The sequence below is a fragment of the Heliangelus exortis genome, chromosome 15, assembly GCF_036169615.1.
Source record: "Heliangelus exortis chromosome 15, bHelExo1.hap1, whole genome shotgun sequence".
Classification (NCBI taxonomy): domain Eukaryota; kingdom Metazoa; phylum Chordata; class Aves; order Apodiformes; family Trochilidae; genus Heliangelus; species Heliangelus exortis.
The window spans coordinates 397,970-410,124 of record NC_092436.1 but is presented as its reverse complement, the minus strand read 5'-3'; the positions used below and the strand labels follow the sequence as shown (position 1 = coordinate 410,124).

The 12,155-nt window shown below is 57.4% G+C and overlaps 1 protein-coding gene across 1 annotated transcript; it reads left to right on the top strand.

Annotated features, from left to right (window-relative positions):
• Positions 1-4,660: 4,660 nt before the first annotated feature.
• Positions 4,661-6,174, top strand: POU4F3 (POU class 4 homeobox 3). The gene is made up of 2 exons (XM_071759149.1): positions 4,661-4,874; positions 5,152-6,174. The coding sequence occupies exons 1-2, from the start codon at positions 4,758-4,760 to the stop codon at positions 6,034-6,036; spliced, it is 1,002 nt and encodes a 333-aa protein (XP_071615250.1). The 5' UTR covers positions 4,661-4,757; the 3' UTR covers positions 6,037-6,174.
• Positions 6,175-12,155: the final 5,981 nt, after the last annotated feature.

Genomic DNA, 12,155 nt, shown 5'->3' with positions numbered 1-12,155 from the left:
AGAAAAACCTGCAAACTAAGGGCAAGGCTTTGGGGACAGTGGGGTAAAACACCCCAGCATTGTTCCTGCTCCCTCCTCCCCAGGATTGCCCTGACAAAGATACAGCTGCTGGACTTGTTGATTAGCAAAAACATTAGCAGACCTACTGTTTCAGGACATGAATAATTAATGTTTGTTCCTCATTAATTTCTTGTGGAACGGAGTCCTGCTAGACTACATTTAGATGTATTGCTAGAATTAGGAGCAAACGCAACAAGAAAGTGATGCCTGACAGGCAGGTGCTGTGTTCTGCACCCCCAAAACCTTGTTGTGTCGCTCCTATTGTCTGCACCAGGAACAGACCAGGTTTATTTTTAACAAGCGCTGATGTGTCCTTTGTTACAATTTTAATTTCAGGGGATGATACAAGAAACAAGTTCTATAATTCATGCACATTACAAGCGAGTACAAGGCAGACCTCCCAGCCAGCCTGAGCTGCCTGGCATCTTGTGTCCCTGGGACCTCGAATCAAAACCTTGTCTACTGAAAAATTTAAAAATGAGGTGGCACCAGCTTTGCTGCTGCTCCTGCAGCCAGGCCCCTGCTTCTGCTGCCATTAAACGAGGTTTTCACTGCTGCACTGGAGCTTGGGCACTCTTGGCTTTCTAACATGGCCACGGTGCTTTCCTTACGCTGAAGAATTTTTAGTTCTGCTCTGGGTTTGATGCTCATGGCACCAGGTGGAACCGCCAAGAGACGAGTACCTGCAGGGACTTGTTTTCAGTGAGGGGGGGTTCTGTGCCTCTGCTGCTCCCCAGACCCCTCTGGGGAGGAGTCCCCTGGAGCCACAGAATGGTTGCCAGGTGACCAGACACATGGCAGCTTCCTGACCTCCAGCATTTTGACATTTATTGACATTTATTCCCATTGTTCTCTTCCAGGCCCCTGTGAGCTCTGCAGGCAGATGTCAGCTCACAGGTATTTCTGGTGTGCTCAGGGCTGGGGAGCAGCTCTGTGATCAGGAGCTGGGGCTTCACCTGGGGCTGTGGATATCTCGTCCTTGTGTCTGTCAGATACACACACCATGGGGGCCCCCAAAACCCCTCCCGTGTTCCCACACTCCTTCCCCTCCCCAAGCTCCCCCTGCCCTGCAGGGACCCTCGGGAAGCAGCTGACCCCTGGTGCCAGGTCCCTTCCCATGGGAGGTGGCTCCAGAGCTGTGGGAAATGGGATTTTGCCTGAGGCTGCCCCAAGGTCTCTGCAGCCAGGGTGAGGATGATCCTCTCCAAGGTGAGGAGGGTCCTTCCCTGGCCCCTGGCTTGATGCCTCCATCTCGTTCTTCACAGCACCTCCGGTAACTTAGCAACTTTCTTTTTGCTTTGTTAACTTGGGGGCTCTTCAATCTCCTTAATGAATAAGAGAATCAAGCCAGGTAATTGATGCTTGGCCGTTTAGCTGATGAATAATTGAGTGTCTGGGTAACCCTAGCTATTTCCTAGGTCAGACTGGGACAGCCACACCACCCACCCCGGCTGCAGTGAGGGGATGGGATGAGCTGTGCCAGGTCCTGCAGGAACCTTCCAGAGCCAGCGCCCAGGACTGCTCCTCCCCAGGGATCCAGCGCTCAGAATCTCGAGTCAGGTCCAAAAAACACGGTTTATTTTTCAGAGATACAGTGCAGGATGTGACAAGATGCTCCCCAGGCTGGGGTGGGCAGGAGTAGGGAGCCAAAGCTCCGTGGCAGGGGGAAGGGGCAGCAGGCAGGGGGGTTCCTCCACCAAGGGATGTGTCCCTGTGCCAGCTCTGCAGGTTTCAGCTCACTCACAACCCCCGAAGGTGACAAAGAGCAGTGCTGGGCTCCCGAGGAGCCAAATCTGCAGGAAATGGTGTGGTGGCTTTAAACAGCAACTGGAGAAAATTTACTGGGAGAAGTTACATTGGCTCTGTGGCTGTAACAGATCACAGTGCTTGCTGTCTGCTGTAGAGAGATTAGCAAGAACTCTGCTAAATAACACTTATATTTCAAACAAATTTATATTTCAATAACATGTTTGTGTTTCAAAGTTCCCATCACTCCTGTGTAAGCACATACTGTATAATTTTTAAACTAAATTGAATTAATACAATGAAACCAAGAGCCTATCCACAACACGGTGACTGTGATGGGCTTTGAAATAAATTCTAAATAAGAGCAGAGTATTTGATATATTAGGAAAGCAGATAGCAATCTTTGAACTGTAACAAAGAATAAAATAGCACACGCTTTTAATCTGACTCTTACCTTCAGATTTTCAATGAGTCACTGCTGATGTTTCATCAGGGTATGGGTTGGGTGATTTTTTTTCTTCCAGAAATACCATTAATTATTCAGCAGCAGGTGAATGATCGCTGAAATCTATTGCAGTGACACCTTTGAGTCTGCAGATAGTTTCTGCTGGCAAACCATCTGGGCTCTTTTAACTTGTTATTGTTTATCCTTTGGACTTCTCTGTTTGTAAGGTGTAACGTCCATGGACAGGGCCAGGAGCATCAATATTTTACAGCTTTAATTAAAGGCAGCTCAGCGGATAGATTACCCCATCCAGGCTCTTTCAAAGCCTTCAGGAGGGAAGGGCTGTGCTGGGAACAGGGCTGAGCTGTGACACCAGCCCAGTTCTGTCCCCAGATGTAGGACATTTGCCTGCAGTGTGTCCTCCCAACCAGAGCCTGTGGTTCCACGTGGGAACAGGACAAGGAGGAGTGTGAAGTCTCCATCTCCCCACTCAAAAGGAAAGGAAGCAACAGCAGAGAGGTGGGGAAAAAAATCAATAAATAAACGTGCCAGCCCAGTGCAAATGATCTTGGAGCCAGAGTGAGGAGAGCAGCAGGCACAACCTCAGGGTTTTTGGACCCAGCCTCCTCTTTGCACCCTCTTACTTTGTGTTAACTAAATAGAGGGAGCATTAAAACCAGAAAAGGACTGAAATTCACCCCTCTATTAATTACTGCCAGCATTGCAGGGCTGCTGATAAATATGGTGCCGCCTCAGATAAAACTTTCATGCAGCTATTTAGGCCCTCTGAAATATAAATGATTCCCTTTAAATTTTCATCATAAATCAGGGCACCAAGCTCTCTGCCAGCATCCCCTGTGCTGCTCCATGTCCCAGTCCCAGTGACCCTTCCCAGGGGCAGTCACGCAGCCAGGGAAGGGGCTTGGGGCTTGGGGCTTGGGGCTGGGATGGTTTTTAGGGTGCCAGGAAACAGGCAGCAGCTCCTTCTGCTCTTGTTCTATGTTTATTAAGGCTCCTAAAAACTCTTGGAAAGTTCAGATCTGGGAGCTGGCTCTGGGTTTTGGTTAAGGAGGTGGAATTTCACACTTTGCAGAATAGTTTGGGGAACAGCAGTGCCTGAAGGCGTGTGAGGGTTGGGAGAGGGAAAAACAAAAGGACTGCTCAGTGGTAGCATTAAACCAACTTCAGGACTGTTTTTCTCGGAGGGGTGTGTGTGTGGGGGGGTGTCATTGCCTGTTTCCAGCCCGCACTGGAGGGCGCAGCTCACTTAACGTCCCGGAGTTCACTCTCCTGTCCTTCCGAATGTGTTTTACAGGATTCCCGCAGGTTGGCTGCTGGAGGAGAGTTTGGGGGGGGATGTGGAGGAGGGGGAGAGGGCTGGCATCCCCCTGACCCAGCTGCGGTCCTGGACAGGGGCCTCGGAGCCGCTCTGAGCCCCAAAGATGCACCGCAGAGGCTTAAGAAGCCCCGCACTCTACCGGGAGGGTAAATTTCTCACAATTTCCTGTGAAAACAAAATCCTCGGCAGGGAAACCCTTCCTCGCACGTTCCGAGTTTCCTCGGCAGCCCCCCGGACTCCCCAGTGCTGCCGGGTGCGGACAGCAGCAGCGTTTTCCTGCTGGCAGTGCGGGACTGGCCCCTGTGCGCGGTGGATGCCGAAGGACAGGATGCCCGAGGAGGGGTGCGGGGCAGCTCCGGTCCAACTCCGCGCTGCAGCAGGATGCTCCGCACAGCGCTGGGACCTGCCGGCACCGCTGAGGGGCTCTGGGTTGGACGAGACGATCCTTGAGGTCCCTTCCAACCTGACATCCTGTGATTCTGACAGTCCCAGAGCCACCAAAGGAGTTGTCCCCCTGATGCCCCGCGGCTTCTTTGGTTCCTCCCTCCGGCGGACATCAGTTCCCGGGCGGGGGGCGGAGGGGAGATCCCTGGGGGTGGGCACAGCCACAGCAGCCGCCTCAGCAGGCAGCAGGTCCCTGGGCAAGGACGGTTCCTCCGCTCCAAACTTCAGCCCGTGTTTTACCCACGGATAAAAGTCCCCTCCTCCCGCCCCGTCCCCGGGACCTGCGGCTCACGGACGCTCCTCGACGGCCGAGGGAAGGGCAGGATTGGAGCGGGGGGGCACAGCCTGCGGCCCAGACAGGAGATGCTCGGCCCGGCCGGAGGCTGAGAGTCGCTCCTGACCCCGGCCTCGACGGCGCGTCCCGCCGCCCGAGCGGAGGGTGCGGGGGGACAGGGGAGGGCCGGGCCCTCCTGCTGCCCGTGTGCTGCCCATGTGCTGCCCGCGCTGCCCTCGGCTCCCGCACGCATCACGCCTGCGCGGGGCCCGCTCCTGGCAGGCAGTGTGTAAGATGAGTGAAGAAGCGGGTGCGGGGAGGCGAGGGGGGGGAGGAAAGGGGGGAAGGGGAAGCTCTGCCATCGAAAATCGCTCACTCGGGCAGTGGCGAGGCAGAGAGACAAACCCTGAGCCGATGTCAGGGGCTGCCTACCTGCGAGGTGCGCCAGGATGATGGCCATGAACGCCAAGCAGCCGTTCGCCATGCACGCCCTGCAGGAGCCCAAGTTCTCCGGGCTGCACTCCGGCGCGGAGGCGATGCGCAGGGTTTGCCTCCCGGCCCCGCAGGTATGTAGATGAAGCGTAATTACCGCTTTGAGGCACAATTTTCTGACAGGCAAGCGGGCTTAATGTTTTTTTCATGTCGCCAGAACAATCGCGCGTCTCGGCACCTCTCTCCCCCCTCTCCCGTCTCTGATCCTCACGTCTGCGCGGGGCGGCTGCCTCTGCCGTATTAATTTTTATGACCTGAGCTCTGCGGAGGAACGGCGGTGCCGAGGCAGGTTTTTCATCCGGCGATGACACTATTCCCCACTGACTCCACCATGCGCGTTCTTGCTCGCAGCTGCAGGGCAATATATTCGGGAGCTTCGATGAGAGCCTGCTGGCCCGCGCCGAAGCTCTGGCCGCCGTCGACATCGTCCCGCACGCCAAGGGCCACCACCACCACCCCCCGCCCCCCTTCAAGCCCGACGCCTCCTTCCCCGCCATGAGCGGCGTCCCCTGCCCCGCCGCCCTCCCGCACCCGCACCTCGCCGCCCACCCGCACCCGCACCCGCTCCCGCACCCGGCGCTGGACGGCGGCGACCTGCTGGACCACCTCTCGCCCTCGCTGGCCGTCGGGGGGCTGCCCGAGCCCAGCGCCCTGCCCGCCCCGCTGCCGCCGCACCCGCTGGCCGCCGCCGGCCCCTTGCCCGTGGGGGTGGGTCCCCCGGGGGGCCCGGCGCCCCCACCCGTCACCCCTGAGACCGAGGCGGACCCCCGGGAGCTGGAGGCCTTCGCCGAGCGCTTCAAGCAGCGGCGGGTGCGGCTGGGGGTGACCCAGGCGGACGTGGGGGCGGCCCTGGCGGCGCTGAAGCTGCCCGGGGTGGGCTCGCTCAGCCAGAGCACGATCTGTCGCTTCGAGTCGCTGACCCTGTCGCACAACAACATGTCGGCGCTGCGGCCGGTGCTGCAGGCCTGGCTGGAGGGGGCCGAGGCGGCCCAGCGCGACCGCACCGACGGCCCCGACCCGCTGCTGGCCGGCACCGAGCGCAAGCGCAAGCGGACCTCGATCGCCGCCCCCGAGAAGCGCTCGCTGGAGGCGTACTTCGCCCTGCAGCCCCGGCCCTCCTCCGAGAAGATCGCCGCCATCGCCGAGAAGCTGGACCTCAAGAAGAACGTGGTGCGGGTCTGGTTCTGCAACCAGCGCCAGAAGCAGAAGCGCATGAAGTACTCGGCCGTGCACTGACGGCGGGACGGGACCCCCCGGGCTCCCGCGGCGGGACCAGAAGGGACGGCCCCGGGACCCTCCGGACACCCCGCCGCGGCATCCCGGCCCCGCCGTCAGCCCGCCCGCCCCTGGACCGGAGCCGAGCGGAACCGCGGGGTTTCCCCGGGTTTTCCGGACTCGGTTCCGCGGAAGATCCGCCGGGTGCCCCGGACTTGGTCCCGCTCTTCCCCGCCGGTCTCCTCCCGCCGCGCAGCGCTCGGAGCCCCCGCAGCCCCCCATCCCGCTCCGGAATAAAGCTTTATTTTTCAACCCCAAGGGACGCGTCTCTTTCCTCGCCGCCCCGGCAGCACCGAAGAAAAATATTTGCCAGAGCAAAACCAACGAAGACCTTCCCACGGGGGCCTCCCCCGTGGGAAGTGGTACCGGGCTTCGCCCCGTGGTGCCACGGGCACCGAGTCCCGGCCCCGCTCCGCACCGCGGAAGGCGACCCGGCACCCCCCGACACACCCCCCCCTCCCACCAAGGGAACACGAAAGATTCTCCCCCCCCCCAAGAAAACCTATAGCGGGTTCGTTACTGATGCCGCTTAGAAGGGGAAAAGGCTTTTATTTACGATTCCCAGAAGGACCTTAACGATTAAAAATTAATGGTGTAAGCGCGAGCCTTCTCTGAATATTTAGCTTCGGCATTTCAGTGAGTGAGAAACATCAAATCTGAGGACCGGGTGTCATCCTCCTCCCTCGTTACAAATTCAAGCTTTTAATTGCCGGTCTCCGGGCAGCCGGGACGCTCCCTCGCTCCCTGATTTTTCCAATCAGCCTCCAAGATTTTTTTATTCCCCAATCAAACGTCCTTAAATAATAAATGCCCTCATGCCATTACCTTATATTGTGGGTTCTGACAATTTTAAATAAGGGTGATGCACTATTAATCGCCTGCCGTCGAGTATAAACGGGGCGGGAGGCAGCCCCGGTGGCATCCCCCCCGCTGCCCACCGCCCGCCCGAGGGGCTCCCGGCCGCGGGGGTCCCGGCCGGGCAGTTTTACACCATCCAGACAGGTAAGAAGAGGTTTTATCCCTTCCTTCAGCACCGTGCGTGGCTGGGAGCATCCCCCGGCTGGGACCGGCCCCTTGGGGGCACTTGGGATGGGGAAGTGGGGTGGACGCGCCCGTCCCGTCCTGTCCCGGCATCGGCGGTACCGGCAGCTCCGGGGGGGGGGGGGTCTGGGGGCGATCCGGGCGCGCAAAGCTCCGTGTCCCGGGGTCAGTCCCGGTGTGTCACCCTGCTGCAGGGACGCACTGAAGTGACACCGCGGGCACGGCAGCTCAAGCCCCTGCGACAGCCTTTTGTTTTCCAGCAGGCAACAGAGATCACTCAAAGCTCCTCAAACCGTCTCCAAACGGGATCAGCATCCTTCCCTCTCGGCTCAGCCCGTGTTTCCTCTCATCGGTGTCTGCTCAGACAACCTCACGGCTGCGGAGCAGCCTCGTGCCTGTTCGGTTCTGGAAGGGAAATTGGATCGTACTTGTTCTTATCACTGCAAAGACGTCATTGTAGCTTTACTTTTTATTTGTGGCTGCTCTGGTTTTGCCTGGATCTGCTATGGTTTGGTTTGGTTTTGGGTTTATTTTGTTTGTTTGTTTCTTTTTGTTTTGTTTTTAATGTGACAATTTTGCATTTGTCTCTTTTGGACAGAAAATGGTTTAAAGAACTAAAACAAGCCCCGAGCGAACTTTCTTAGACCTGCATTTCCAGTCTCGGAAAGGAGCTGCTGTGAGCTCCTCGTGTCCCTCACACCGACCAGGGGGCTCTGAAGCTCCGGGTCCTCCTTCCTGTATCCCCGGCTCCTCTGTGTGGAGGCAGCAGTGCAGAAGGCTCTTTTTTTGCCCGATTTTCAATTTTTTTGCAGATTCTGAGCTTCTCACCACTCTGCGTGTGCAGGTTTGTGCCTCGCTCTGCCCAGATATCACATCCAGGACCTTTCCACCTGCTCTGGGTCTGTACGGTGGGGGTCAGGTACCATCTGCTGCTCCAGTCTCTGTTGCTCTTTCCCTGGGCTTGGCTCCCAGTGCTCCGGTGATACAGAAAGTTCACCTGATCTCCCTCCAGCTGGGGGTCCAGTTCCTTCTCCTTCAGCAGAATAGTTCGGCCCTGGTGTTTGTTGCTGAGGGGGCACAAAGAGCAAGCAAACATTGACCCCCCTGTCCCCCTCCCTCCCTCCCACCTGGGCCGGGGGCCTCCTTCCAGCTCAGCCCCTGGATGGGCCTCCTCGTCCTGGCCCGTGGGTCCTCCCCTGGGGCCATTTCATTCCTTAGCACCCCCCGCACGAACCCAGCTCCCCCGGGTGCCACCAAAAATGCCGCCAAACCCGCCGAGAACTGGGATTCCCTTTTAGTGTCAGAGGAAAGTGGAACCTGCTGAGCGGGGCAGAGGGCAAGGAAATGCCCCAAACCCCAGTGTGTGAGACACGGGTTCTGCAGGCAAACCTCTCTCTATGGCTTCTGGAACCACTAACAATTGATTTCCCCCCACCCCCCCTCTATTCCGTGCTTGTTCCTTAATATCCTGCTCTCTGTCTCCTGGGGGCCACACGGAGGAGATGAAAGCCCAGCAAAACCAAACAAGCCATTGGCGGTGCTCACTCAATTGATTTTTACACAAAATTTGCCTTCGTGCATGAAGGATGGAAAAATGATCCCATTAATAATAAATAACAAAAACAAATGCAGGGAGGAAATCAATAGAAGCACATCGGATACGACGGGAGCTGCAGGGGGGTGAAGCCCCCAGAGGTACTGAAAGATCTGTGGGAGGGGGGTGAGGGTCTTGGGAGGGGGCATGTGGGGACACCTGGTGCTGGGTTTGGGGGTGGGGATGTGCCTATTTCCCAGAGAAAACTGGTGATTTTCAGCTGTCAAAATCAGACTTTGTTTCTTCAAGCAAATTTGGAGCTATAGCTGGATTCCAGTGTCACCACGATTCCAGCAGGATTTTATACCGTGGGAAATGAAACGCTCTGACTGCTTTTAAATCCAATGAGAATTAAAAATGTACAATAAGGTTACACAAAGCTAGATCAGGCACTGAGTGGCATCTCAGTGACATCTCTCCATTTCCTCACTGCCAGGACAGCAAGGCTGGGAAGCAAACCAGGGCATCACCCACCCAAAGAGCAAAGCGTTTGGGTGGGGTGAGGGCACTAAATAATTCAGTGTCTATTTCCAGGCTCAGCCTTCCTTAATTTCCACAGGACCTTCTCGGTTTGACCCCCCCACACCCTCACTTCCCCCAGGCAGGTGAGCCCAGCTCCTCTGCCCAGCAGAGCAAGCAGCAGGGAGCAGGTGGGGAGGTTAATCACACTGTCAGCAGTTACTTGGCTTTTTAAACTTGCATGAGACTGGAGATCAAAACGGAGAGGAGATGCAGGGCAGAGGGGTTTGCAGGGAAACCTTTGAATTTTTTCCCCTCCTCAGGCTGGTGTGTCTGACATGTGCTTCCTGACAGGCTCAGGGGATCCTTGCTCAGCCAGCAGAGCCCCTCTGATGGACCCCAAAAAAGTCTGAGTCCCACAGCAGAACACACACCAGAGGAGGCTGGGCCAGGAGACAAACCCACCAAAAAAATCAGCAAATTATGTGGGGAGAAGGATTAAATTTCCAAGAGGGCTGCAGGACACACAGCCAAACACCCCACAGCGTTTGCCCAAGGGATTTTTGAGAGTCAGCCCCTTGGACCCCCACACACAGCCCCTGTCCTGACCCACTGTGCAGCCCCCAAGCAGGAGCAAACCCTGCCCAGGGGCTGGGTCAGAGCTGATGGTTCAAGTTTGATGTCTGGGTTGTTTCAGAGCATCTCTGTAGTTCCCCAAACGCCAAGACAGATCAACCTGCAGCCCTCACCAATAAGGATGAGGTATCCTCAGTCCCTTTGCTGGAAGAGGAACCTCAGGGGGAGTTGAAATGGGATGGAGGTGGAGGGGAGATGTGTCCCAGCCCCGAGGGGAGCACTGGGAATAATGCTGGGCTAAATACAGAAGGAAATGTTTAGGGAAAAAAACTGGTATTTCTTTAAATGCTGGACTTTTCAAATACAGATTTTGTGGGTTTGTTTTGGGTTTTTTTTTCAGTAGCTTTTTAAGGGTCAGGGCAGTGAAGGAAGCTGAAATATTTTGGATAGAGCAAACACTTTCCTTATCAGGGACACTGGGGCAGGAGGAGTTGTTCGTTTGCTTCCTCCTTTAATGGAGAAACCTGAAATATTGTGAATTTGGGGTCAGCCCAGGCCGAAGCTGTCTGGAGGAGCCTGAGTCAGAGCACGTCTGCTCCAGCATCCATCCCTCCTGAACTCACCTCATCAAATATTAACCTCGGAGCCCGAGTGTTTCTGGTCTCCCAGGGAAGGAGAGGCATCCTCCCTGCGGGGTGGCACAGCTCCTCTCCCCATGGCCCCGTCACACGAGCTTCCCATGTGGCCACCCAGGGGTCCCCAGAGGCCACCCTGGCACTGCTGGACCCTGTTCTTGAGGGAGGGAGAAGCCCCCAACAGTATAGGAAGGAGAAGGGGTTTGGGGACGAGCAGAAGTCAAGGTCAGGAGCTGGGGAAGAGCCCCACGCGGGTGGAGAAGCAGACGAGGAATCTTGGGGGTCACACAAACCCCTCCCAGTGCCAGCCCCAGTCTGTGCCCCAGCAGCTGGGCAGAGGGGTCAGGATGGGTTCTGCTGCGGGGACTCGTGTGGACCGAGCACTGCTGTCATCCAGAGCCGGGCCGGTACCGGTGTGGTGTGAGTGCGGCAGCGGGAGCTGGGGAGGAGGAAACGGGAGAGCAGCAGCAGCGAGGAGCATCAATAATGCATGGAATGCCGGCAGCAAGGAAGGGAGAGAGGGACCGGCAGCAGCACAACAGAGTACCCAGAGCTTTTAGTGGTCTTTTCCTATTAGTGTCAGCGCCGGGCTGGGCTCAGGCAGGGGAAGTTTCCCCGGATGCCCCCAGAATTTCGGGAAGGGCTGATGGGTCTGCAGAAGGACTCGGGGCACAGCCCGGTGGCACCCACACCTTGCAGCTGCCTCTGGAAGCTCCTGCCCGGGGAGCTGGAAGGGGTGATGGGTTGGACTTGGAGGGTCCTGCTCCATCCAAAACCTCCAGACGAGCCCAGGCTTGGAGCAAACCCCCCTGCCCTGCCTGGATCGGGCACCACCAGGACCCTCACACCTCCTGCAGGAGGGGAGGGGCAGCCAGGGCCAGGGTTCCAGCCCCCAGACCCGCCTCTGGTGCTCCACCACCGGGGGTTGAAGAGCGTTGTCCCCTTCCAGGGCTGCAGAGACAGCGGGGAGGGCGGCGAGCGGTGCCAGCTCGGGGCTGCTGCCCTCCGAGACGGGACCGGGGGTCTCCCCGGCAGATGCTGGCACTGCAGCAGCCAAGAGGCCCCGCAGACAGCCCAGGGCAAGACTTGGAATTCGGAAGCACACTTCAACCTGAAATTTGAAAAAGATTGAGAAAGAATGACAGGGTGGATGCCTCCCCGCGCACCCGGGAGGCTCACGGCAGCCCCATGGATGGGGGGGAGGGTTCGGACCCTCTCTGGAGCCCACCACAGCCCCAGGGCTGTGACACTGCCCGAGGAAACCTGGGAACCAGGGAGAGAAAAACCCAGCGGGGAAGAAAAAAGCCACTGGGTTTGGGGCCAGAGAACTGGGGGAGGTTGGAGAGGGAGAGCCCCAAATGCACCCTGCCCAGGTGGAGAAGTTGGGTGCTAAAAAAAAGAATCCTTTAAAAGAAGGACTGGGATGTAAACCTTTGAAAACATTTGCAATATGAAAATCCCCCCTCCACCCGGCAATGTTCTTTCTCGAGCAGCAGGAGCTCAGCACCACGACTCAGTGGAGCCAGCAGCTTCCACACCCCCAGCGGGAAGTGATCCTGGTGGGAACCTGCAGGTCCCCGTCCCCTGCCAGCCCTGCCCAGGTGGCTCCTGGCTGAGGCTGTCCCTGCAAACACCAAAGCTGCATCCTCAGAATCCGGAGCTTTAATCAAACCTAAGGGGAGGAGGTGTGAAGGGCAATAAATGGTGGAGCCTCCAAAGCCAGATCCTGCCGGGCACATCCAGCCCATCAAAAGGACCCGGATCGCCCCTCCAGG